The sequence below is a fragment of the Mercenaria mercenaria genome, chromosome 11 (genome assembly GCF_021730395.1).
Source record: "Mercenaria mercenaria strain notata chromosome 11, MADL_Memer_1, whole genome shotgun sequence".
Taxonomy (NCBI): Eukaryota; Metazoa; Mollusca; class Bivalvia; order Venerida; family Veneridae; genus Mercenaria; species Mercenaria mercenaria.
The window spans coordinates 73,370,207-73,398,119 of record NC_069371.1 but is presented as its reverse complement, the minus strand read 5'-3'; the positions used below and the strand labels follow the sequence as shown (position 1 = coordinate 73,398,119).

Genomic DNA, 27,913 nt, shown 5'->3' with positions numbered 1-27,913 from the left:
TTTTCTGTAAAGTTGACTTATGCATAAAATATATGGAGCATCTTTGCAATATAGAGTATTGAGACAATGTGACTGGTGCACGATGGAAGATAAATTATCGCTTGTTTAATATCAATAGTACACATTTACTGAACTGCGTGTTTTAGGTATGAAATACGCGATTGAAATGGGTTAGTATATTTTCCCGTTCACGACCATGGTTCTTATAGAATACCTAGGGGTAGGGTATAACACGTACGGAGGCATTTTCTTTCTGATCTGGTGCCAGTGGTTCTAACCGTATAAAACCTGGTCAATTTTAATGCTTTTGAAAGATTTGTATGGATTATCGAACAGGAACTAGCCTGTTAACTACAAATAAAGGTTTAATATCCTTTTTATATTTACGGTCAGTTTTTGTCTGTTAGCGGAAGTTGACTTTTTATATTTCTTTCATTTTTTTTCCCACGAGATTTTAATGAAAATTCGTAGAGGATGGATATAGTCTAACGTTCGGTATGTTGAAAGTTTATTTTATTATGTATATATAAGAAGATGTAGTGTGATAAATGTATGTGTGATTAAATATGTATTACACCAAACTCCATCTGAAAATATAAATAAATAAATAAATAAATAAATAAATGTATGAATAAACAGTGTGTTAGGTTTAAAATATTACACTCACCTAATACATGTATAGCTAAGCACACCACAGAAAAGAATGGGAGATTTTTTTTAACATATAACTGTTGTGTGTGATATTTATTTGTGAATATAGCTCTACACAAACATGTAGTATATATGTATATATTTAATAAGTTAAGTTCATTAGATTGGAATTTTCTACAATTTTTATTAATATCGAAAAATAGACCTTTTGCGTTTAACTTAACCCTAACTTTGCTTAATTTCTATAATGAAATTGTCCATCTTTGAATTTGGACAATACCATTAACTGTTAACAAGGGTGCATACAAAAAAGATACTGACCGAAAGGCAAACAGTGCAGATCTTGATCAGACTGCACGGATGTGCAGGCTGATCATGCTCTACACTGGTCGCAAAGGCAGAATCAACCGTGTCCAGCATGATAAGGGTAAACAACCGTCAGAGGATGGTACAAATAATCGATTCGCATAAAGCTCCCAAATTTGAATAGAAACAAACAAAAACATCAACAGCAGCAATTCTTACTCTAACAATAATATCGATGATAGATGATGATGATGATGATGATGATGATGATGATGATGATGATGATGATGGTGGTGGTGGTGGTGATGATGATGATGATGATGATGCATAAATAAAAGAGGCAACTATTTGTCTGTTCTCAATTAAGGTAGTTCTGCATGTTTGGATCAAATTTTTTTCTACAATGTAGAATTTCATTAAACTCCATTGTTTTAAAACTTCAAAATTTACCTAGAAAATTCAGCAAATAAAAAAGACAGGGTCGTGTGCTTGATTTTTTGCTAGGCTGGTTTGAAAAATTTGGACCTCACGCAATATTTCATAATGGGAGTATACGGGAAAATCATAACTTTCGTAACATTTTCGCGAATAGAATTTTTTCTACAATGTAAATTTTGATGAAACTTCTCACAGTTGTAAATAAACACATGGCCTATAATTTGGTGAAATAAAATGTATAGGTCCGTGTGCTTACTTTTGAGATATTTTACCATAATTAAAGGGAACCGGGCATTTCACGTTAATTTTAAGATTTTTTTTTTAACGTGCCATATGTTTTAATATCATATTTTGACTTTAGAAAAAAGGTCGGTGGTTCTACCAAGGTGCCCGCCCGTGATAAAATAATGCACGGAGGGTTACCTGGGGTCTTCCTCCGCCATCAAAGCTGGAAAGTCGCTATATGAGCTATAATAATGTCGGTGCGACGTTAAACCTAACAAAAATAACTTTATAGGATAATGGTCTGTACTATTGGTATAACTGTAATAGCTTAAAATATTTCAGATTGATATTGGAGATATAAAAGCATTTAGAAGTTTCGCGGAATAAATTTCTCTGGTCAAGTATATTTCCTTTCATTCATATACCTTTTTTGTTTTTGTTGTACAGGAACAGCGACAATGCATCTGTAGCATCACACATGGACATTGCTAGCAAAACATATCAAAAGAATTTTCAATCTTCTAAAGGAGAGAGATTCAAAGTAACCGACAGTAAAATGAGAATATAAATGAAAGAGTGAATAAAGTAAGATACACAGCGAGAAAGTTACAGGACAGTATCCAAAAGGTGAAAAAAGGGACAAGATCCAATTGGCAGAAGTTAGAAAGTAAACAAAGGAAAACTGACAATATCAGAAGATGGAAGTAAGAAAGTAAAACAAAGAAGTTGGACAATATCCACAGGGTAACCATGAAGATCGCTTTTAATGGGGTAGTATACCACATAATTTGAATGCGCGCATACTAGTATGCCTCACCGGAAGCGCTAAAGTTAGGACTTACGAGAAGGTATACTACATACTTAACACGCTATCGTTTACCTTAATAAATATGGTAAAATATTCTATAAAGTCTGAAAAATTTAGTTACCGTAATGCATGTTCTTTAATGAGACATAAAGTTGTATCCTAGACATTTCTACACATACAAGACTTTGGCAGTGCAGCAAACCAAGACACGGCTATATTCTTACGCATTGTGGTAAGACAGTTTTGAAAGATACAAAACTAAACATGCAAGCAGTAACAAGAAAACGACTGGGCATTTGGCTATTTCTTATTTTACTGACTTTTGTGTTTGTATTGAAGATTTTATACGCAACAGATTCGAGCAGTTACGTAGTGTATTCCATTAGTTCAAAAACGATGTCCAAATTTACGTTCATTCGTGCACAAACAGAATCTGGAAGATCAACTAAATGGGGAGATAATTTCAGAGAACAGCAAGTGAAAATTACTTGTAACTGTACAAAAAGGGCTTTTAGCGAAACCAAAAGCGCAAATGACTCGTATACAAAACAGAATACAATGAAAACATTTTGCATGACGAAACAATTTCCGAAAGCAATTTTAGTTGGCATGACAAAAGGAGGTACTACGGCCTTGATGGACTTTTTAAAGGCGCATCCACTGCTTTCTCCAAGGTATATTAGGCCTGATACCAGATATTTTAATCATTATTATGAGAAACCATATGACTGGTACAGAAATCTAATGCCATGTAGCTATCATAACCAAATCACCATTTCCAAGTCAACCGAATATTTTTTCACACCGGGAATTGCCGAAAAAATACGGAAATTTGACCCTTCGATGAAAATACTTATCATGGTTAGAGAACCTATAGACAGGGCTATGTCACAATATGTGATGTGGAAACATCAGGCAAAATTTAGAATTGGAAATGCGTCATTTGAAGAGGCAGTGACGACAGGAAGAAATAAAGAAATTGACAAAGATTCTCGACTTATTATTGTTTCAAATTATCAAAGACACATGAAAGCCTGGATAGATAATTTTAGTTTGAAACAGATTTTAATCATTGATGGTCTAAATTTTGTGAAAAATCCAGCTGATGAGTTAAACAAGTTGGAAGATTTTCTAGGGGTAGATCGTTACTTTACTCCGGACAGTTTTGTTTTATAATGCAACCAAACATAAATATTGTCTATCATCACGTGATGGCAAAATTAACTGTCTTGAGGCTAAGAAAGGAATGCCCCATCCAGTTATTAAAGAGGACTTGAGAGTTAAGCTTGAAGCTTTTTTCAGGCCTCGAAATAAGATGTTCTTTAATATGATAAATAGAACTTTTGACTGGAAATATTAAATTTCTGTGGTTTCAAAAACGTTAGACGAATGAACCCGGTATTTACATGCATATGATTAAACAGAATGAACTACATTCTTTTTAGCTAAAACAATTCAGCTCAGAGATGTTTATATGCTGTTACGGATCTCTGAGTTTAACGAATCCCCTACTGAAACCTAACCAGAAGTCGTGCCAAAAGTCTGCCACGCTATAATTTCATCAAATGAAATGCAATGAACTAACCTTTTACTTTAAAATGTTTCTAATCCATTTTCAATCTAATCCATGCAACATAATTCGAACACAAGTTATACACACAAGTTTCAAATTGGTACCCCTGTCTGCAATATTTTGTCCGCCATTGCAGTTGTCACCTGATCAGGGTACTCTTAATTTGAAAACCAATAGGCGGTATAGAATCGTTATTTATTGACCTTTTCTGAGAACTTAAACCTTCTCTAAGGTATGTTTTTTTATGAATTTTATTGAAAATGGTTATGTTTATGATTAAAATAAATTCATAAATAAATGAAATTTTGATTTTGATTTTCAAAAATAACAACATGCTCTGAACTGTTGCATGACGTCATCAGTTTCTCACGAGAGACTGTGCGAGATGTTGCGGTTTGATACTGGTTAGTAAACCAAATGTGGTTTCGCCATAACTTAATGGACGCGACCATCAGAAAATAAAAACAGCGTCATTTAAGTAATGGTAGCCAGAACTACATTCTTTCTAATTATTGCATTTTGCAGAGGCACAGTTGGTTCAGGATTTTGAAAAGAATTAACGCAAATATCTGCGCCTTTTCATCTCCAGCTTTTGCCATTTATAAAAGTCTAAAATAACCCTTTGAATAGGTTTGTACGTGTATGCGATCACTTTTCCGAGAGTCGTCCTTGATATTCCGCTAGGCGGCGCTAAATGGCGCTGAACACATTCTTATAGTCTGGCTACATTTCTCTTCTATATTCTGACCGATCTTTCTTGGCTCTGATAACCTATGTTTTGATAAGAAAAGGCTAACGTTTTACGTACTTTAACTTAAGATCATCTTCATGATGCTTGTGCCATACATGTATGGCACATGTGACACATATCATTTTTTATTAAATTTTAGGTACTGAAATTGTTTTAAACAGTGGAAAATAACCAGGCGTTCCATATAAAATTTGTATAAAGTCGGGTATTGTCAAGCGGTATTGTTCAGACAGGAGAACATCGAATTCATCTCTAGCCCATAAAATTCAAAGTTCAGAAAATATTTAAAATAATAACCAAATGTGCCTCTGATTACACTCTGGCGTTATGCTCATGATATTGATATGACATCATTGACAAAAATTCTAACTGACCAATCAGAGAGCTGTAGTTTCGAGCACCTGTCAGTGGGTAAAACGAGGCATTTTTACAATGAACATATTATGACAATTTTACAATGAACATATTGTGACATTTTTACAATGAACATATTGTGACTTTATAAATAAATGTCACACTATTCTCAAAAATCAAATTCAGTATCACTTCACGTTTCACTGGGCCATTCCAGTTTCCTATTTTTAATTTCTTGTTATACGCTATGAAACATATAGAAACTATGAGATGAGAATTAAGAAATGTTAATTTCATATTTCTTAATTTTTGTATCGAAAACGAGGTGTGCAGTGTGAAATGTAAAATTCACATTTCTCTCTTCACATTTCTTAGTGTCTATATGTTTCATAGCGTATAACTAAGAAATGAGAAACAGGAAATGGAAAAGGTGAAATGCGAAGTCATCACTGGACATTCGTAGGGTGTCGCGTTACAAACTACAAAATCAAAGATTTCCATTGTTTTTCTAAACCTTTGTTACTTTCATCTGGCAATGAAATAATGTATAAATTTATTAATACGCTGATTTCATAATTATTCCACGTTCTTAAAACAGTTTATTTTAAGTGGATTTTAATACTAAACCTATGTAAGTTTGATCAGCCGGAAGTGACGGCGTAACGTCAGTTATCTGGAAAACCTAAAACAATACCTGGTAGCCGTTATAAGAAGCATAGGTACGCGTTACCGGGAATATATTCTATCCCATGTATTAAGGTTACATTATACCGATTCAGTTCCTTCTTTATTTCATATAAACAATAACATATTGATACCTAATTTTCAGTACTTTAGAGCATTTCATTGATAAGAAAACCACATTATAGGTATTTAGTATAGCATGTCTTCTTTCTAAAAATAATAAAAATATTCAGACGTTATGCTACATATAAAAAAAATAATCTGCTCTGAAAAAAATCACTCTGAAAACGCTCCCATGAAAATTACCGTTTAGCAATTACGCGTATTTAGACATTTTCTCAGTGAATAAAACTAAAACCTGGAAATTCACAATGAAAATGGTCTAGATCTTTTCTCAATACAATAAGCAAAATTATATCTGATAATTCGTTATACCAGATTTCACCAACAGCATGGAACTACATTTTGGACTACTTCACATGTAACACTGACTAATCACTATTTGGTGTAATCAGTGCAAAAATGTTAAATTGTCAGCGCTACTGATGTTCTTAATGCTATAGATAAATTTTGATGTAAAATAATTCAAATAATGATGTACAATAGACAGCAATGCAAAATCGAATTGAGAAAAAATAAAAACACAGACCAATGCATTTTATTTAGCCATTTGACTGAAAATACAAAACTGTCTAGGTAATTCTGTAATAATAACGGCGTGGAACTTCTTCTATAGGCAAAAATGTCATCGAAACATGCGATTTTCCCATTGAAATCCATTGTGACAATTAACCCGAGGGCAAGTATTTCCGATGATCGGTCTAAAAATCAAGAATATGACCCTATTTTTTCTATTGAATGAATTTCCTTCAGATACAATCATGCGTTGAAAAAGAAATGATTTAATAATATTCTACGCTGTAGAAAAACATATTTATATCAAACGTGCAGAGAACTACATTAACTAGACGTGCGTTGAGCAAGCACCTTAATATTTCAACCTAGGCATATACATTCTCATCCATCAGATGTTCGTCAAAAAGGGGAACCACGGTAGACCTCTGGTATGCGAGAATGAGGTATATACTGTATATATCTTTCCTGTGAATTTACCTCTACATACATATTTTAATTCCTCTATAGTGAGGTTTCTAATTCAATATATCAAAAAGTAAGGTGTTAGCGGAAGAAAAATAAAATTAGACCGGATCTCGTATTCAAGATCGAAAGTAAAAGTTATTTTCAATAAAATGTATCAAAATGCACTTCATCGACCGCGCTCAATGCGGATGTTGCGGAGTATATCTTAAGTGGGCACTTTTGTAAATTAGTTCGGGAAGTAAACTGAACTCGTTCGCATGACATATATATTACACAATATTATTTGGAGGAAAACATTAACTTTGGTATGAATTTTTGTACACATATTTTTATTTTTAAAAGCTAGACTGACTAAAACGATACAGAAATAAGAATTGTGGTACGTACATCATTCTTATCTTATTTTGTACCATTTCCCTTTGTTGTTAAATTCTGCACGCAGTAATTTAAAATTTAATACGCAATTTCTAAATATAGCTATGCAGTCATGAATTTTTTCCAAAGAAATTTTGCGTTTCCGTGTTTGTAGCATTTCTGGTCTTCGTAATGCAGTTGTATGCGTATCCCACACGTCTACTTATAGATACATTAAAGTACAATAAATAATGCAAAAACCAGGACCATGAAATTTAAAAAAAAAAAATAAGCTTAGTTTTGTATATACGCATAATTATGGACCAATTCGGTTCACTTTTGCGGCGTACGCCATTTCACTGCGGGCTACTGTCTAGGCTTTCGTTTGTCTTCCTAGCCGGGTCTATAATCCGGCATGTACCGATGTGTGCTGATCTTGCGAGATAGGCAAAGCGGCAAATCATACATTATTGCGATGTAAAATCGGGCAATCATTTGGATATTTGGGTTAGTACCATTAGGTAAAATCTAGTCCAACTCTTATCACTGTCTGATAATACAATCTGTGGACGGACCGCCTGGGAAGGTAACTAGAGTCACGGATTGGGACTAGAAAAATCATGTTATACATATGCATCCATGTACATGTACACACGTTCTGTTCTTTTTTAACAGTACAAGAATAACAAGAATGACAAAAAGGTCAACGCTGTCGGCATTATTGTCAAACGCGATGGACAAAATGGGGTACGGCGCAGCTATGGTTAAATGTAGACAAGGGACGTATAGGGAACTGGACAAAATTTCTAACAGAAATAATAAAGATGGACCATGTACAAGATTTACCACTGGCGGTAAGGCTGAGGGAACTGCCCGGTATTTTGAAAGTGACATTGATCACATGCACATTGTAAAACACGTAATTTGCTCCAATGAACCCGAGCATTTTGACGGTTCGAGCCAAATAACACTATTTAAAGTGGAGAATGAAGAAACCCCTCCAGGATACGCAAAGCTGAAACTGTTGAAGCAAAATGGAAATTGTCTAAAAGAAGAAATTGCTGATTCACTCTTTGAAAATTCTAAAGGTGAGAAATATATTTCGAGTATAAAATTCACAGAGAATATAAAGGAGACTACAATATGGCTACCTGGCTTTACAGCCCAGGCAAAAAGTGGACCTTCATCACCTGTAAGCAATGGATACCTGTCTATTGATAGAGTCGTTTCTTTCAACTGTTTCCTTCCAACTGATAGTAGAAATTGGCCGAGTCAGAGATCGGAACATACATGGTGTGGATTTAAAAATAGATTGGATATTTCTGAAATCGAGGCTCACGCTGTTCCAGTTGGTAACAATCTAAGCGCGGATAAATATTTGGAATGGCGAGTGAGTTACACCAAGGCGGAGCTATTCCTCATATTGTCTTTAAGTCAACCTGAGTTAAAAGTTTATATACTTTTAAAACTTATTACAAGAACTGTTCTAAAACCTATATGTAACGAAATGACGTCATACCTGATGAAAAATGTAATTTTATGGGTATGTGACCGTCACCATAGCCCGTATTTCAGTAGAAACGAAAACATTCTAGACGTTCTACAGTGTAGTATAAATTTTTTAAGAAATTGTTTGTTGGCGAATGTTCTCCCAAACTTTATGCTGCCATCGAGAAACTTATTACGTGGTCGCGTAGGACTGCACGAGAACAAGAAGTTAATACATATCTTAAGTAATATGTTAAGTTCCGGACCAGCGATGATTTTCTATTGCAGCAAAGTAAAAATCGCAATGCATGCTATTCTTACAATACCAAAGATATTTGAAGCTTACAGCGAGTTTAGGGATGATATAGAAAAGATGATAATGGTTCTGTGCACGTGCCGTGCAAGATTGAGAACACCAGGCGTCAGTCAAGAACAGTATGATAAATTGTTGTTACAGGATAGAATATACAGGACAACGAAGTTGAAGATACTGACACAAATTGGACTTTTATCTCCATCCACCGAAGTTAGCCAAGACGAGATAGAAGAACTTATAAAATCAACCAAAGGAAAATACTATGAACGACTTTCACGGATGTTATCGTAAAACAAATGCAACTATTCAACGATTTATATACTTCCAATCTTTAAGGTTTGATTTGGTTTGGGTTTACGGCGCGCCAACACATTACATGGCGCCAGATAGGACTAAAAGTCTAAACTGTTTGTTTTCACATCTAAATTATATCAAAATAAAAAATATGAGGCATGGAATCGAAACACTTATACATGTTGAAAAATGCCAAGTGTTCAGACCCAGTTAGTCGTGTCTGACTATCATGCATGCAAGTGTAAAGCAGTGGTTCCAGTTCTATTCATACAGAAGCTGTCATCCAAGAACCATGTATGGGACCAGTCTATAAGATGGTCCTTTGACGCACAGAACGCAACTAATGTACTAGCAGCAGACTCAGTTTGATGAGTCTGTTCATGAGAGGTAAAGATACGTGTAACACCCTACAAACCCCACACCTAAGTACCGGCTTTAGCGAAATTCCTTAAAATGCGGGCTTTAAATCTATATCACTTTTCGGCCCGGGGCAAGGTTATAGAGGAGGCATTTGTATTATTGTACGAGGCAAATGCTGTGTTTAAGGGCTAATAATTTTATAGTTATTTAATAACAGATCTTACAGTACTTAAGACAGGTAGCAATACATACATGCATACATGGAACTGAACACGAAAAAAATAGCTGAAAATAGGTATTAAGGATGCAAGTTAAAAAGAAATGATCGGGAAGAACGGGAATCTAATTAATGAAAATATCTGAGCCGTGCCATGAGAAAACCAACATAGTGGGTTTGCGACCAGCATGGATCCAGACCAGCCTGCGCATCCGCGCAGTCTGGTCAGGATCCATGCTGTTCGCTAATGGTTTCGCTAATTACAATAGCCTTTGAAAGCGAACAGCATGGATACTGACCAGACTGCGCGGATGCGCAGGCTGGTCTGTATCCATGCTGGTCGCAAAACCCACTATGTTGGTTTTTCCATGGCGCGGCTCATTTCAGTATATATATTAGCCATATTGCGAGCTAAAACATCGGTATTTACAAGTTGACAAAATGCCCCTGCAACAAAATACAAAAATAATAACTTTCTTCTTACGTTTGATAGACCAGTAGAACTCTTAAACTGCAAGAGATAAGTGATCCTGTCAGTTCCTTTAACTTCTCGGAAAACTCATCATTTGCCAAAACCTTTGCCACATATATTCAGTATGCTATTACAAAAAGTAGATCAGAGATTGCCGGCTTTGGATAAGCACCAGCAGTTAAACAAGCGGGTAGTTTGTAAATTTTGACAAAATACCAATTCTTACAATACTTCAACCACAAATCGTCGACAAATGTTTTTTTGTTTTTTTTTTCAGTCATGAAAGCATGTGCATTGTCTCTTGAAAGCGGTTATTAATAAGAACTGCCTAATCAGAGCGCTCGACTTATTGAAATAATTTTCTCCATAATACTACCTTACATACTAAAACTTTACCAAAATATGAAACGGGGACTGACTTCGTAGATTTAAGGTGAAGTGTGGTATAATAGCTCCTTACAAACATGCATACCTGTTTTTCAAAAACATTTCTCAGTTTAGTTTTCAAAATCTTAGCCTGCCATTGTGAGCTTACCCATGATGCCACAGATGTGTGCAAAAGGTTGAGTTTGTAAACGTTTAGTCTACTAGTCTCCGAAACATGCCTGTTAAAAATGTTTCCTTTACAAGCTTTCTTTGAAAAAAAGTCTGTTAAAAAGGGGCATAATTTCGACAAATGAAAGCTAGCGTTAGGTAACTTAACCCGTGAGGTCATCTAATGATGGCAGTCGGAAGACGTGTTAAGTTTGTATGGTAAAGGTAATTTTTGAGAAACATGCTTACATGCAGAACTTTAAGTTACATGGACGCCAATTAAAGGGTAATATGTGTTAACATTAAACTTAAATGATTATAAGCAGGCAAAAAAGTATGTTTCTTTCAAAAAATATATTGAGGAAAGTAAAAGTTTCAGTGAAATTTTTATCTCACACACTTCAATTTGAATTTCTGCTTAGAATTTATTAAGTCGCAAGTTTTCATCGATTTCATATCAAATAAACAAAGAGTGTATAACTCATCTAAATATTCTTCTGGATTCAGAACATCTCTTGTATTTAGGGCTCGCTTTTGTACAAATTACTGTAACACAAAGAACATTTACATGTCTTTTTTATAATGAATAGAAATCAAGGAAAGTTCATTTTCGACGACCGCTTCAGAGTTATCAACTTGTAGAGAAATGCAATTTTTCGTGGCGGCGAAGGTTTCCAATTAAAGAAAACGACCTCTTGCACACACACTGGTGCGGTTGCTCGCCGGTATGAACAAAAGTATGACTTTGCATTTCCGCCTTAGTATAGAAGGCTCTTTCACAGACAGAACACTGCCACTGCTTGTCAGAATCATTATGTATGCGTGCTGTATGTACTTTTAAACTCCCAACAAACGTAGCATACTAATTTCTCCCTTTCTGAATGTACGCTCTTCAAGTGTTTTTTGAAATCGCACTTCGTTTTAAACTTTGTTCCACAATGTTCACATTTAACTGGTCTGAAATGGGAATGCACAAGCTGGTGACGTTTTAAATGCGAACTGCTGAGAAAGGTTTTTTTCACAGCGCGAGCAGGCGTATCTTCGATCATTGGAATGAGTTTTCATATGTATGTTGAAACTCGTAGATTGCAGAAAGGATTTATCACATACCGGACAAACCCTGGGCCTCTCGTTTGTGTGCAACATCTTGTGAATTTTTAGATACGAATTCCGTGCAAAGGTTTTGCCACATGTGTCACAGGGATGGCGTTTCGGTTGTCTGGGCTCTTGCTTGCCTTTATTCCGGTTGCAATATTTCATCTTATAAATTTTCAGGTAAGATTCTCGTGCGACTGTTATCCCGCACGTGTCACAAGCAAATCGTTTCTGTTTGTGGCGCTTCTGTTTGTTTTTTCCTCGATGTATTCTTGCGCGTTCCGTGTTGACATGTTTTCGTGAACAACTTTGGGAAATCGCACGTGCATCGTGATTATCATGCGGCATTTCGACTCTGATTTCACTTTCACAATCGCGAATTTCAGATCTCTTCTTTCTTTGGCAAACAAGAAACTGCAAACCTGGACCTCGGGAATTAACTTTGGCAAGTTTCTGAAAATTGAAAATTATTTTATGAACAAGAGCTGTCGGAGGACAGTCAATGCTCGATTTTTCAAAAAAAAGTTTTCACTAATACAAATAAAATATTTAAAGATAAAACTAAAGAAAGTATCATAACTTTATGCAGAAGGTATGACAGAGCTTTGTGGAGAAGGTACGGCAGAGCTTTGGCACGTGAGCGTTGCGTGAAGTTTTCATCATTGCCCAGAGGTACGAACTTAATAAGAAAACGTAAGCAAGCCGGGACGCAATCACTGACAAACGAGCGAGAACCTATATTCTTCTAATAGTTGAGATAAAAGCTCTGTTGAAAATTGATGTACAACGACAGGGGCTGCAGTGGATGATACTTGAGTATAATCCAACATGAACTGCAAGTATAAAATAAATTAGGAATACAAGACACCTGCCTTCTTGTTCAATCTTCGCACAGATTCCTTAAAAAATTTTCATTTCCTGTACAGATGCTCCTCTAAACGGCTTCGTTTAAAAAAAAGATACAAACAAAAAAAATCACTAGTGCGATTTAAACAAAAATAAGAAACGACAATAATTGGAAGAATATTCAAGTGCGACCATGCACAACAATGTAAATAAATTTCTTAGATCTACATGTGTGCAAGTGTACACTGCATTGATAGAAAAAAAGGAAACTCCACAGGTCGCTCAACACGATAAAATTGAAAATGTTGCAGGCTCGGTTTGATTCAGCCTGTTCATGGACGGTAGTGGAAATGCATGCACCCGTCCACGCCCTCTAGCCCCGGTTTGAGCAGAACTCAACATTTACACATGGTACAAGTGCAAAAAAAAACACACACACACAATTTAAGAGACATCCACAGATGTGTTCACACGGCGATGTGTAATTCCATGAAAAGCGTCGTGTATAAAATTACAGGTTTGCCCTAAACGAGAAAACGACGTGAATTTATGTGGACAAGATTTATAAAAAGTTAAACTTGTTGACGGAAATATAACAGGACTACTTAAAGTTGATTACAGGAAATGGTACTGGCGATAACATGATAAATAATTCTGACAATACCAACTTTAAAATAGTAAGTCTAATTGTTTGTCAGTCTAGGAGTTTTTCGCCGCAACTTTGGCAAGCGATCGCTTCAGCTTCCATTCTGTCCGTTACGTTGTTTGTTTTATTTCTATTTATTTATTTATTTATTGTTGTTTAAACAAGAAAAAAGACAGCTGACAATTTCTCGACTTCCCTGATAACTTTCTGAGAACCAGGCAGACAGGTCAATTTATTTAATTAAAGACCAATTCTTATTAAAATCGGATTTTAATTAATAAAATGTGTCAAGCTCAGAAATGTATACTTTTCTGAGAACCAGGCAGACAAAACGATTTATATAAAGTCGGATTTTATTAGATGAAATCTGCCATGCCAAGAAAACTTTCTGAGAACCAGGCATACATGATACTGACAAACGATCGGTAAGACACAAACGTTGTGCAACTGGTATGTGGTACGGGTGGTACGGCATTTAGAGATGTAGGCAAGCGTTTATGCGATCTAGAGTAAAGTAGGATTTGTAATCAGTTTTCGCGTTAAGGTAAAAATATATTTCTTTTAGATTGGTGCTCCCAAGAATGAAATCAGTGTATAGTTACTCTTTGTCCGTGTTAATTACGTCTGTTTACCACTGTTAATCATTAAATATAGATTTGGCCGAATAGTAAAACAAGATTTAGTTACCAAACATTCCATGCACAGAATCGTCCAAATTATCCGTGACTCTAGTTACTTCCACTGATAGTCTGTCTGCAGTCGCACACAAACAACGACTTTTAAAATCAGTGTAATTTAGGCACCGCAGTCTTTCATATGTAACTGCTAGCACAAAAATATGTTATAAAGTAAAACCTACTAGAGGAAATACTCCCGGACCTTGTGATCCGTAGCGGCCGTAGGCAGATGTTCTAAACCTACCCCAGCCGCTCTAACCACATCCCTGAATTGTAAACTGAACAACAAGGCTGTTGGAGGTGGCCTATAAATCTACTATAAATACACTTCTCTCCCTTTACTTTTCAGAACTCACCAGCTGTCTAGAATGACACTCCGTGAATGATTTAGCTGAAAATAGAGGAAGTGTCTAGCTGTCTGTTAACCTGACACCTAGTTATTTACTTAAGATATCAATACTTATCTGATTTTTGAGTCAATAAAACGAATGAATCGTGTTTGTATACTAGATCAGTCGTGTTTGTATACAAATCCGTTGATGATATTCTAATTTTAGACATGATAAAACATTGATCGCTGAATGTCTATGTTATTTTGTAAAAAGTGATGTTTTTCTAACGGCCTAAACTTTAATTCTTAAAACACAAATTTATATAGATATATTTGATGAATGGAAAGCTTATAAAACAAGCAATTCATTAATTATAATTTTAACTATTATTTTGAAATAAAATGGATTAAATTAATATGAACGCTTAACCCTTAGCTACTGGTTTTCTAAAAGTTTGGAACATCACGCCGTTGCCATTGAAATTAAATGTCATTTAAAGCAGTTAATCATTAAGAAATATTTGAATACTAAAATATGAAAATTGTAAGTATTTCAAAACTGTTTTAATTTCGAAAATCCAGTGATAAAGTTGTTAAAATTTAAAAATTTCGATCCCATAAACAGTCAGGGGTGTAACTGTTTCAAGTTATCGCAGTTTATAACCCATTTGAGTTATTGCTTATATTTTCATAACTTGTTTCAGTTATCATAAAATATTACAAAGCCCTCCTGTGCCAATTCCTCATTTTGAATGTAACTAATGCAATTTATTTTCCTGAATCCTTGAACTCTTATCTTTCCAGCTTTGCAGTAAATTTTTTACGCATGCTGATTAGGTTTTACGCAAAAGTTTTAAAGCTATAAAACTCTTAGCATCCCATTAATTATGCTTATCAGGTCATGATCAGACTAAAAGAGAATTTGATTAACCACAGATTGCCACTTATTTCACTGTATAGGTCACTTTGTGAGAACAGCAAAGACTTTTTTTGAATAACTTACCTGAGTTAACTTATATATTTTATAACTAATACAGGTTATAAAATGCTTGAAAAAGTAACTGAAATAGGTTACATAACTTAAAACAGTTACACCCCTGACTGATAAAAGCCACCAGATGTACAGATTTTGATGAGTGACATCGCCGCGATCTCACCATTACTGATTTCGGCAAACTTTCTTTTATCGACTGAATACTTATTCATTAGGAAATCTATTACCGGACGGCTAGAATGCAGGCGTCCAGTTACCAGATGGCTAGACACTTCCAAATAGAAAATTCTAAATAACAACTTTATTTTATATACCACTTCATGGATCTTCATCAAAACTTGGTCTGCAGCATCACTGTAAGGTCTTATCCACAACTTATTCAGTTGGAAACACTTTTCCCCTTTTAGGGTCTGCTACTAGTGCTAGGGCTAGAAATAATTCTAATGCTTTTTAAATAACTAGTAGCTTATTTTCATGAACTTCTTGGAAAGACAGGGTTTTTTTTTGGCCGTTTTTATAGCCGTTTTTCGGCTATATTCCCAATGCCAAAAAGTATGTATTTTTCCCAAAATGAGTGCAAAATTTCCCAATCTATATTCTGAAAAAAAATTCATCAAAATTGCACAAACATTTACCAAATTATGGACAATCTTGTAATGGAAGAAGGTGAAAGAGGTTGTACAATATAAACAAGTGTATGAGAAAGTGCTTAAACACATCCTTACTCTATCCTGTGGGACTAAATATTTCCCAATTTGGAACATTTATGTGTCAAAATTCCCAATTTTGGGGGTATAGGCTATGTTCCCAAGTCAGCAAGAAAAAACCCTGAAAGAAAATATGTTAATTTGTTAATTTAACCATTTTATGGGCAGACCTGCTGTGTGAGAGTATCCATTTTCAACAAACACTTCTGTTACTACTTCAGGAGCTATAGAATGGCAGATTCACAGGAAGAAACCGAAAATAAAAGAAAACAATTTGGTAACAGGATGCTCACAGACCCAAAAAATGTCTTTGAACATAATGCTTGGTGAGTGTGTTATTAACCCTGACCTTGCTAAATTTTTAAAATGGACTTTACCATCATTCAATCTGGGCCATTCCATTTATTATTTGAAGGGGTGGTCACTGAAACTTTACTGACTGAATAGCGAACAGTGCATTCCAGTGTTTTATTTTCTAGCCAATTTGGGGCCGAAATAGGGTCCCAATCCCAATGGAAAATAGTATGGCTTTTTCCAAATTTCAAGGCTAAAATTCCCGAAGTTGATTATATTTTCTTTTTTTCCATCTTTTTCAAACAAGACTAAAACTATAAACATTTAACACAGACAGTTTGCTCAATTGGTGCATAATGATAAATTATGGCCATTTTCTCTCTTAAATGTGACATTTTAACAGGAGTCTTACTGGAGATATTGGTTTTAACAATTCCCAAATTAGGCATTTTACGATGCATTTTTCCCAGTTGTAAAGGCCCCGGCCCCATTCCCAAATTGGTGGGGGAAAAACAGTGCATTCACAGATGTAAAGGCTGATCATGAGCTACGCTGGTCGCAAAGGCAGAATAAGTCATGTCCAGCGTGATGAGGGTTAAATACTTTATTTCATTACATGCTTTTTACGAATTATCGAAATATAAGAGTGAAATATAATATGTGGTACTTCAAGTCAGAATATCAAATATGTTTTTCAGTGGTAAGAAACTATAAAATGGGTAAATTTCATCAAAACATTCATGAAATAAAGAGAAAATTTGTTTGTTTTACATGTAAGATTAAAATGTCTTTCACTCTTAGTCTAGCATGAACGCCATATCTTACATTTTCACCTGTGGCATAGATATTGCATCTGATGATATTTCACTCTTGCTCTGAAACAAACAAATATCTGCTATATGTCCTAGGACCTACAAATAGTGTGAAATATATTCTAGTATGTATTTTATATATATATAAATTAATCCAAATTGAAGGTTCATTTCCAATGTGTTTTGTTTTGATAAAATAGATTAGCTAAAGATTTATCAATTTTATGAATTGTCCATGTTAAAATTTAAAATGGCATTGCCATATTATTTTGGGAATATTATATGATATTTCAGTAAAAAATATTACCGATAATGTTGTTTGAGTGAAACTTTCATTTCAAGAAAAGTATTACAGTAATTTCTTTTTTGCAGTGTTACTGTCTTTTCCCATTTTGGGAAAAATGTTTCCTTATTATTGTAACCGTATGTCACAATTTCTGCCAAGTAAATAATTTCACATGATAGAGACAATGCTTTGAATTTAACACCTTATACTATAACCATGATAACTTGTATTCAATGAAACCATTTCAGGGACAATGTTGTGTGGGATGAAGATCAGGAGAGACAAGCTAGATCAAAAACTGAAGAGCAGTTAGCCAACCCTGCTGCTAAAGACGATATTGGTAGGTATATCTTCTAAATATGCAGTTCAAATTAGAGCAGAAGTACATACTTAATTGTTTCATGAAAAATTATTCTGCATAAAACTTAAGATTTTATTACCTTTAAAAACAAATTATCAGCTTACAGGAAGATTAAACCTGGCATAATTGGCCTGTTTCTAAATTTAGCAAATTTGCAGTAGCACAAAAACTGTAGAACCCTCAGAAACACATTTCTCTAGGGGATCTCCATGAGGTTGCTGATGCCACTCACTGATGTGCCACTGGGCTTGGGCCTCACTTAGGACATTGTATCCTTCATGTGAGGAAGCCATTCAGCTGGCTTAAGAAGGTCAGTGGTTCTACCCTTGTGCTCTCCCATAACAAAATAATACACAGAAGGGCAACTGGGGTTTTCCTCCTACATCAGAAGACGGAAAGTCTCCATATTACCTATAATTGTATCAGCGTGATGTTAAATGCAACAAAAACAAACAAACAATTCTCTCTTGAAAAATAGTTATTGCATAAAAACGCTTATTTTGTTATAATCAAATTTTAAAACATAAGATGCTAGCTTGCTGTAGCGCATTTGAATGAAAAAAATTTGATAAAGATCTATGACTTTAGGTAAGTATTTCTTATGTGTAAGATCAGTTTCTGTTTAACTCCTACCCTGCTATATTTCTATAATGAACTTGTCTATCATTCAATTTGGACAGTACTATTAACTGCTAAAAGGGGTGCATACCATAAAGGTACTGACTGAATGGCAAACAGTGCAGATCCTGATCAGACTGCAAGGATGTGCATGCTGATCATTATCTACACTGGTCGCAAATGCAGAATTCATTGTGTCCAGCAAGATAAGGGTCAAAATAAAAACAATGCTAGAATTTACATGTGACCCCTCACTCTTGTCTGATTTCTTTCCTTTGTACTTGATAATGATGTAAGTGTCCATGCACATTTTCTTCCTAGTTTCCCTAATATAAACTACCAATTTAACTAGTCACTTCCCAGCTTCAACTTAAAAAATGTTGTAATGATAAAAATCAAAGGTACATCAGTACTGAGTGGAGACAAATATATGGGAAACAAATTTTGCTTGATTTAATCAGAACTTATCTTTAACCATGCTATAGTTATAAAAGCAGAAATTTTCACAAGGGTTTAATTTTCGCTGTATATGCGCGAGGCTCTACATCTCGTTGAAATTAATCCTCGCGTAAATATTCACCACCAGTATAATTCAGATTCAATTTCACAAATGTTAAACCTTGCGAACATACTCAAAATTTCAAATTCTTGAAATTTTGTCCCAGTGAAAATATATGCTTTTATAGTATTAATAATAAATCTACATTTTCGTTTGTGTCTGAGTGAGTTGTAACAGCATAGAAATTACTCACTCAGGTCAAGGTCAGTTCAAACACTCTTACATAACTTAGAACTGTCTCTGGTCTTACCTGTATTTTCCTTTTCTTACAGAACGATTTGAGAATGATGCTAACGAATACTGGAACAAATTTTATGGAATACATGAAAACAAATTTTTCAAGGACAGACACTGGCTGTTCACGGAGTTCCCAGAACTGGCTCCTGAATCCTACCTCTCTCCTGACAAATTGTCAGAACTATCTCTCAGTGTGAATGAGCAATTGTCAGAACTATCTCCCAGTGTAAATGAGAAAAAGGTGCCAGAAACGAGAAAAGATAATGAAGTACTTAATTCTGAGTCAGCTGAACACAGTTCTAAAATATTAACTGACAGTGGTCAGACTTTGTCAGTAGATGGATCGCAGAATTTGTCAGAACTGGATGACAAAAGGCAACAAAAAAATCATGGTGAGAGTTGTTTAAATGAAGCAGTCACTAACAATAAAAAAGGAGATAATGATACAAGTGAGTGTAAGTTGGAAACATTTCCAGGAGAGAGTGCCAAGTACAGGATGTTTGAGGTATGTTGTTGCATCTACACATTTATAATGTTTATTTGACATTTAGCACTCAGATTATCAATAATTACCGCCTCAAATTACCTACCTTAAGCTGACAAGTGACCTATGTTTCTAACTTAAGCTGATGAGTGACCTATGTTTCTAACTTAAGCTGACAAGTGACTTACGTTTCTAACTTAAGCTGACAAGTGACCTATGTTTCTAGCTTAAGCTGACAAGTGACCTATGTTTCTAGCTTAAGCTGACAAGTGACCTATGTTTCTAACTTAAGCTGACAAGTGACCTATGTTTCTAACTTAAGCTGACAAGTGACATATGTTTCTACCTTAAGCTGACAAGTGACCTATGTTTCTAACTTAAGCTGACCAGTGACCTATGTTAAACATAACAGTTGCCTGTCTGTAACATACAGTGTCTCTTTAGCACACAAGTTAGCTATGTTAAGTAATCAAGTTAGCTATCATAGGCATACAAGTAACCTGTTTTAGCATACAAGTTACTTATATTTGAAATACAGGTTGTCTGTCTTTAGCATGCACATTACTTATCTTAGGCATAAATTTTACCAATATTAGCATACATATTCCTTATAAACTTTTAGTGTACTTGTGAAAGCTACAATGTACCTTTCTTTTTGCATTCAAAGTGCCATCATTTACCATTCATAATGCCTAATTTTCATATTCAAGGTGCCCATTGTATACTTTTCGTATACAAGTACTTTCGTTTAAGCATGCATACTACGCACTACCTTTAGCAAACAAGTCAGCTATTGTAAACATACAAGTTACCTTTCTTAAGCATACAATTAACTTTTTATTTTCCTATATTATAGGTTGGATGTGGAGTGGGTAATACAGTGTTTCCTATACTGCAGGCTAACAAGTAAGTTTCATTTAATTTTGAATCAGTAACTTCTGAGACGTGTAAAATCTCAATTCTAAATAACAGTCACATGCTAATTTATGCCTGTTACATGTACCGGTATACTGTAAGTATCTTGTTGACAGAAGCATTATTGCGTTGACTAAATCATCATACTAAATGATGACTTAACCCTTACCCTGCTAAATTTCTATAATGAACTTGTCCGCCTTTCAATTTGGACAATTCTGTTAACTGTTAAAAGGGGTGCTTCCCAGATAGAAACTTACTGAATGGCAAACAGTGCAAACCATGCTGATCTTGGTCTGCACTGGTCGCAAAGGCAGAATCAGTCATGTCCAGCATGGCAACGGTTAGTTCTTTTCGTGTGATGCTTTTTTTAGAAAGCAGGACTTAAATATAATAATGGATCTTTCAGGATTCCTGTGTTAACTGTTTTCTAGTGTTGAGGCATTTTCATGAGCCTGAAAAAGTTATGAATTGCCTTTATAGCACTCTGCCAGAAATTGAGGGGAAAGTCATTTAGCTGTATAAAAAAAAGTGAGATTTTCTGTTTTTATCTACTTATTATCTTATGCTATAAGGCTGTACAAATCCACATATTTGCTCATAGATACAAGTAGAAATCAGCTAAGGGCAAGTGGAACTTGATGTAGTACTCGGGACGAATGCAATTTTTGACCAAAAATAAAATAATTCCAATTGAAATGGAGCTGCCCAGAAGCCGATTAGCTTAAAGATCTATTGCTGGTCGCAAATCTAAAATCCTTCCCACTCTGCCCCATTATGATTGCATTAGAATCTGATATGTAGCGCTCTTAACAGACTTTGAAAATATATTCCATCTTTAAAATAAAAAAGCTGGATGAGTGCAAATTATAGAAGAACAAGTGAAAATTCTAGGCAGCTATCCTGCGGGATAAGTTGCTTTCAAAGAATTTGTCGAGCCCTAGTACTAGTATTTAGTAAGAGATATACTAATCCTGTTTCCAGAAGCCATGATGTGGTGGAATAAGTATGAAATACTGTAAAAGCACATAATTTAGCTGGGTCAAAATTTCGCAAATTTGAAATTTTGAGTATTTTCGCGAGGTTTAATATTTGCGGAATTGTAGAAATGATATCATACCTGAATTTGAATTATACTAATGGTAAATATTTGCGCAAAGATTAATTTTCGCAAGATGTAGGGTCTCATGAATACACATGTTTAATAGTGAAAATTAAACCCTCGTGAAAATTTCTGCTTTTACAGTAGAAGAAAGAGGATGGAAGAATCAGAATATGAAATGCAAGATTTATTTTTTCAGTGACCCTGACCTGATGGTATACTGCTGTGACTACTCATCAACTGCCATTGATCTTGTCAAGGTAATATGCATGCATTTCAACATTATTTACATGTAGATATGTTAGTATGTGGGATGATTTTGTACCCCATTAAAATTTGGCAGAGGCAGGCCTAAAAATGTTTCCCTTTAAGTTGATCTGTCATTCTGTGCACTGTCTGGAACTTTTATCTGGTGATATAATGATTCCATTTGTAGTCAGAATCACCTCAGAATCTTTGCAAATATAAAGAAACATATATTTATGTCTAGAAAGATAAAAGGAAAAAAAAAATAGGTAGAAAAAATGATGGAAGCTAACATTAATAGTTCTTGCTGCCTCCTATGTATGCTTTTAATATGCTACTAAAACAACTTGTATTTTGATTTTTCTTCAGTAAGATATTTACAAAAAAAGGTTGTTTCTCAATTAAATGAATCAAAGAACCTTGCCTCAATTACATGGTATGTTGTCTATATAGATGCATTTGTAGGATCAAGTCCACTATTATGCCAGTCTTCCACTCAATGGCTTTAACAAAAACTGGTTTTCTGTTACAAGAACATACAAGTTTTGTTCTAGTTGAACATCTTACAGTAGATGTTTATCACCACTATGTAAATTCCAAAAGAAAAGGATGACTGTATTTGGTTAAAAAAAGCATTGTTTACCAGACTTGGACATTAATAACTTTTATAAATACCTGTACAAAAATTTTGAAGGGTTTGTATAAGTTTAAGAATAATATTTTATTTGACAGGAGAACAAGGACTATGATGGAAGACGTTGTCATGCATTTGTCTGTGATATATCTGACCCAGAAGCTACAGTTCCGTTCCCTGACAGAAGCCTTGACATCATCATCATGATCTTTATCCTGTCTGCAAACAATCCAGACAAGTTTGTATACAGTTTTCTTGAATAATGCATTTACTTTATTGTTAGTTTTGGGGGCATCCATGGCTTAATAGTTAAGGTCACTAACTGAATTACTTGCCCATCATCGCTGTGGGTTCAGAACCTCTCTTTGGGTGTAGAATACTTTCATGTAAGGAAGCCATCAAATTGGCTTGCGGAAGATTGGCTGTTCTACCCAGATGCCCGATCATGCAGGAAATAATGGATGGGCGTCTGGGGCCTTTTTCCAAAACAGAAATAGTAATGTAAGTGCTACACAACTTGAAGCTACATGTGCTATGGAAAGGATGATATTTTCATTGTTGTGTTAACAGTACACAATTTCTCTCATATTCTTGAATTTAGATATTGTATGACATCAGACATAACTTATAGATGTAAAGAGAAGTAAAAAGAAATACTAAACTTTGTAAAAGTGTTTGATATATTGTCAGTAATTCTTGAGTCCTAAAAAATAAGCTATTAAAGGTAAGTTTTACAAGATAGTGGTTAAAAGTCCTAAAGACTTGTTAAAAAGTCAAGAATTCTGTTGATGATCAATAAAATCTGTAAAAAGATCCTTTGGAAGCAAAGAATAAACCAAGCAGAATAATAGCAGACTTGGTATGATTGAGTCTGTTCATGAGAGGTTAACTCACACCCCCTAGCACCGGCAAACCACAAAATATTTATTCATAAACTTTTCAGTACAGAAATTTAAGTTTACATAATTGGAAATTATTTAATTTCATGGCCTTAAACTTTTGTTGTTTCAGCAAAAATTATTACATATCATGTATTTTATGGGGACAATACGTGGTGGATTTCAAGATACAGTAATTTGGAATTTGTTTTTTCATTGGGATTAAATTTGGTAGATTGACACAACTTTGAAATCCATAAAAATTAGTTCCTCGCAACCATCAGTGATTTGACAGTTTATGAATTATAGATTTCAGGCAATAGTGAACAGACTGGCAAGCTTTCTTCGACCAGGAGGAATGATTTTGTTCAGGGATTATGGCAGATACGATCTCGCTCAACTCAGGTTTAAGAAAGGTAATGTTAATTAACTTGGTAGTTATAGTCAGCATCGACGTTCCCGTTTTTAAAACAGAAAGGTCCAGACTTCGTTAAAATAGCACAAAATGGAACTGATATTCCAGAAATATTCCTTTCATTGGCCATTTTGGGATTGTTCAAATAGGTCTGTATTGTGGGGCAGCCAGAGCTAAAAGACAAAGTTACAAGCATTTAACTGGATGTTTCTTTAACAAGCTTGGTGTTTAGCATCCTTGAATGAATCTTTCTCAAGTTTGTACAAGTTGGTCCATTTGAATGCAGTTTTGGGCACAAGAGCTAAAAATAGAGAAAAACTTCATATAATCATCTCGTGAACTGCTTGATGGATGTTCACCTAACTTGGTTAAAAGAAATGTTAAAAATTCAGTCTGGTGAGACTTAGAACTTTCATGGCTGACTTTTTTTTTTCATTTATATTTCATATGAAAGACAAAATTAATACCAAGCTCGTTTTGCTATACATTTAATTATAAACATACTAGGTCTTTGTTTAAGGAATGAATGTATGAAGAACTCTTTTGTTCCAGCTTTTCTCAAGAGGTAGAATATGAAGCATATATATATATATAATTACATTTGACAAACAAACCCTTTGTATGCAGTCAATTAAGTTTTAACTTTTACTCTGCTAAATTTCTAAAATGAACTGGTCTGCCATTCAATTTGGGTAGTACCACTTATTATTTAAGAGATGTTTTCTGAAAATTTATTGACTGAATAGCAGAGTGCAGGCTGATCATGGTCTACACTGGTCAGAAAGGCAGAATCACTTGCTGTCAGCGGGCTAAAGGTTAAACTGAAACTGAATAATTTGGTTAAATGCCTATTTTTGTAAAATGATATATTCAGTGGCGTTGCACATAATAATGGGAGTTATTATAACAATATTAATAGTTACAATAATAATAATAGCAGCCTTATTGTAAACAGTCATGACCGCACCCCTCCCCTTGAGGTCCTTTTACCCCTATTGCCAATACCAGTGCTTAAGCAACAGGTACGCCCAGACGAGCTGCAGATTATAGAGGTTCAAACCCTCGGGTTTAAGGAGAGGACTGATATAGCTTTCTGTCCAATTCCTTAATTAATTTTTCTGTAAATGTTTCATGTATTACTGAAATAAAATATGTTTAAACTAAACCCTCGGGTAAAGGTTAAACATCAAACATCAGTGTTTGTTCTTTTTTGCAGGCAGATGTCTAGCAGAAAATTTCTATGCCAGGGGAGATGGTACCAGGGTGTATTTCTTTACACAAGGTATATAACTATGTCAAAATACTGTGTATTTTCTCAGACATACAATTAGGAGTCCTTGTATTTGTTATTATGTTATAGCGTTTTTGAATATGGATACAATTAAAACTGGAAAAAATGGAATTGAAAATTTTAAGGATAAAGAAGAAAAAGAAATTGATAACAACAGGAAACATTACTTTTATTTACACTGCATTTGCTATTTGTATGCAATGCATGCTTCCCAGCCCTCCCTATTCAATCGGGATTATCCCGATTAGGAAGCCAAAACCAAGTCACCCCGATCAGCATTCAGAAAACCTGATTTGAATATTTTCCAATGTTATTTGTAATGAAAATAGCTTCAGGGCATTGTTATGATGTTATGGTTGTGATAGATTGCCCTTTCAAAACCAGCCAGATTAGCCAATGTCCGCGGGACATGTTCCGTGTATTGTACCTTCTATTAGCGGCTTTGATCAACAGGCCGACACGTTAGTGTATCAACTGTGAATGACCCTGATTAAGAACTGACAGGATTTTGCAATCAATTATTGCTTTATGATACTTTAATTGGGAATAATAGATGAAAATTTGTTGTTTTTAGCACGTCGGCAGTGAAGCTACATGTAGCCATTTATGGAAGAGATGATTGAAAACGGTCAATTACGATATTTAATTTAAAAGGTTGTAATCATTTAAAATGTAGATTGATTATCGCACATTTTTAGCGCGCTCATTAGGCCTTTAGAAAGTAAATATTGAATACATGTTTGCCCTTTGCTGATTGCGACCAGTCAATGAAAATTGACCAAACTCGAAACATTTTATATCAGTTTTATCTACAAGATTTATTTTTATTCCTTTATGGATTCCATTTATTAAAATAATGAGATAAACTTGAGAATGATACTAAATTCAGTAAAATCAATTTATAATTACGAAGTTATACTTTCCAAGCACATGACGCACCAATGCAGAAGTCACCGCCATCTTGAACATTTCAGAACATAGATTCTACATTCATATGTCATTTAAATCACTATTATCAGTCATGGGTGTAACTGTTTCAAGTTATCGCAGTTTATAACCAATTTGAGTTATTGCTTATACTTTCATAACTTGTTTCAGTTATCATAAAATATTACAAAACTCTCCTGTGCCTATTCCTTATTTTGAATGAGACTAATGCAATTATTTCCTGAATCCTTGAACTTCTATCTTTCCAGCTATGCAGTAAAAAAATTTACGCAAGGCTGATAAAGTCTTACGCAAAAGGTTTAAAGCTATAAAACTCTTAACATCCTACTGTGCTTATCAGACCATGATCAGACTAAAAGAGAATTTGATTAACTACAGTTTGCTACTAATTGCAGTTTAAAGATCACTTTGTGAGAACAGCAAAAGGACTTTTTTTTAACAACTTACCCGAGTTAACTATATTTTATAACTAATGCAGGTTATAAATGCTTGAAAAAGTAACTGAAATGGGTTACCTAACTTAAAACAGTTACACCCCTGACTGATTATGGTACTTTAATTGCTTTTATCATTTATTACAGAGGAATTGAGAGAAATGATGACTACAGCTGGATTGATAGAGAAACAAAACTTGGTGGACCGAAGATTGCAAGTCAACCGAGGAAAACAGTTAAAGATGTATCGTGTATGGATTCAGTGTAAATATATGAAACCAGTAGAAACAGACAAAGTTGTCGATGATAGATGATGATAAACTGTTACTTTAGGAAGTCATTTTGTGTCACAGGCTGATTGACAGCAGTTCTCACTAGTGGAAATTATTGTTTTATTACAGGCTGATTGACAGCAGTTATCTGGACTGGAATTTACTGTATCACAGGCTGATTGACAGCAATTCTTTCAAGTAGCATTTACTATATATCACGGGCTGATTGACAGCAATTCTCCCAAGAAGCATTTACTATGTATCACAGGCTGATTGACAGCAATTCTCTCAAGTAGCATTTACTATGTATCACAGGCTGATTGACAGCAATTTTCTCAAGAAGCATTTACTATGTATCACAGGCTGATTGACAGCAATTTTCTCAAGAAGCATTTACTATGTATCACAGGCTGATTGACAGCAATTCTCTCAAGAAGCATTTACTATGATACATTGTATCATGGACTGATGGACAGCAATTCTCTCTAGTGGACTTTACTTGAATAAAGTTTTAATACCAGTAGCATTGTTTCTCATATCAAGTGAAGTACATGTACTTCTTGCAGGAGTAATCTAGTTCAAGCATAGTGCCTTCAGTTTGTAATTTGAAATATTCTCCATGGAAGAGCTGTAATAATTATTAGTTTTATTATAGCCTAATAATGAACCATGTTTGATTCCATGTAGGATAGAGGAATGGCAAACACTTGACAACTTCCATGTTGTTTTTTTACCTGTATGACACAACTTAATTTTCATAATTTTACCCAACATGAGCTCAAGGTGAGCTGTTGTTATACCTGTTTGTCATTGTCAGCCTTTAAACCATACCATGCTGAATTTCTATAATAATTTTGTCCATCTTTCAATTTGGACATTACCATTAACTGTTAAAAGGGGTGTTT

General features: G+C 34.7%; 3 protein-coding genes across 5 annotated transcripts; all 3 read left to right on the top strand.

Annotated features, from left to right (window-relative positions):
* The first annotated feature begins 2,824 nt into the window (after positions 1-2,824).
* LOC128546828 (heparan sulfate glucosamine 3-O-sulfotransferase 3B1-like) lies at positions 2,825-3,604 on the top strand. The gene has a single exon (XM_053518206.1). It carries the CDS (start codon positions 2,825-2,827, stop codon positions 3,602-3,604), a length of 780 nt encoding a protein of 259 aa, XP_053374181.1.
* Positions 3,605-7,052: 3,448 nt separating this feature from the next.
* LOC123532540 (uncharacterized) lies at positions 7,053-9,507 on the top strand. Of its 2 annotated transcripts, none has more exons than XM_053517732.1 (2): positions 7,053-7,196; positions 7,921-9,507. In XM_053517732.1, the coding sequence occupies exon 2, from the start codon at positions 7,937-7,939 to the stop codon at positions 9,338-9,340; it is 1,404 nt and encodes a 467-aa protein (XP_053373707.1). In that variant the 5' UTR covers positions 7,053-7,196; positions 7,921-7,936; the 3' UTR covers positions 9,341-9,507. The 2 variants fall into 2 exon arrangements, with proteins under 2 accessions (XP_053373707.1, XP_053373706.1); XM_053517731.1 differs by having other exon boundaries at positions 7,118-7,270.
* A 4,411-nt stretch (positions 9,508-13,918) lies between these two features.
* On the top strand, positions 13,919-27,529 carry LOC123531220 (tRNA N(3)-methylcytidine methyltransferase METTL2-like). Of its 2 annotated transcripts, none has more exons than XM_053517730.1 (10): positions 13,919-14,057; positions 16,444-16,548; positions 17,863-17,954; positions 19,425-19,894; positions 20,730-20,779; positions 22,090-22,150; positions 22,869-23,008; positions 23,958-24,064; positions 25,280-25,345; positions 25,929-26,761. In XM_053517730.1, exons 2-10 carry the CDS (start codon positions 16,454-16,456, stop codon positions 25,940-25,942), a joined length of 1,095 nt encoding a protein of 364 aa, XP_053373705.1. In that variant the 5' UTR covers positions 13,919-14,057; positions 16,444-16,453; the 3' UTR covers positions 25,943-26,761. The 2 variants fall into 2 exon arrangements, with proteins under 2 accessions (XP_053373705.1, XP_053373704.1); XM_053517729.1 differs by lacking the exon at positions 25,929-26,761 and adding an exon at positions 26,884-27,529 and having other exon boundaries at positions 13,922-14,057.
* The last annotated feature ends 384 nt before the right edge of the window (positions 27,530-27,913 follow it).

Excerpts from the sequence above, each read along its gene's own strand:
- LOC123531220 (XM_053517729.1), top strand. The coding sequence starts at position 16,454 with ATGGCAGATTCACAGGAAGAAACCGAAAATAAAAGAAAACAATTTGGT. Across the intron at positions 23,009-23,957 it reads TCTGCAAACAATCCAGACAA|ATTTCAGGCAATAGTGAACA; the intron begins GTTTGTATACAG and ends TATGAATTATAG. Across the intron at positions 24,065-25,279 it reads TCAACTCAGGTTTAAGAAAG|GCAGATGTCTAGCAGAAAAT; the intron begins GTAATGTTAATT and ends TCTTTTTTGCAG.
- LOC128546828 (XM_053518206.1), top strand. The coding sequence starts at position 2,825 with ATGTCCAAATTTACGTTCATTCGTGCACAAACAGAATCTGGAAGATCA.
- LOC123532540 (XM_053517732.1), top strand. The coding sequence starts at position 7,937 with ATGACAAAAAGGTCAACGCTGTCGGCATTATTGTCAAACGCGATGGAC.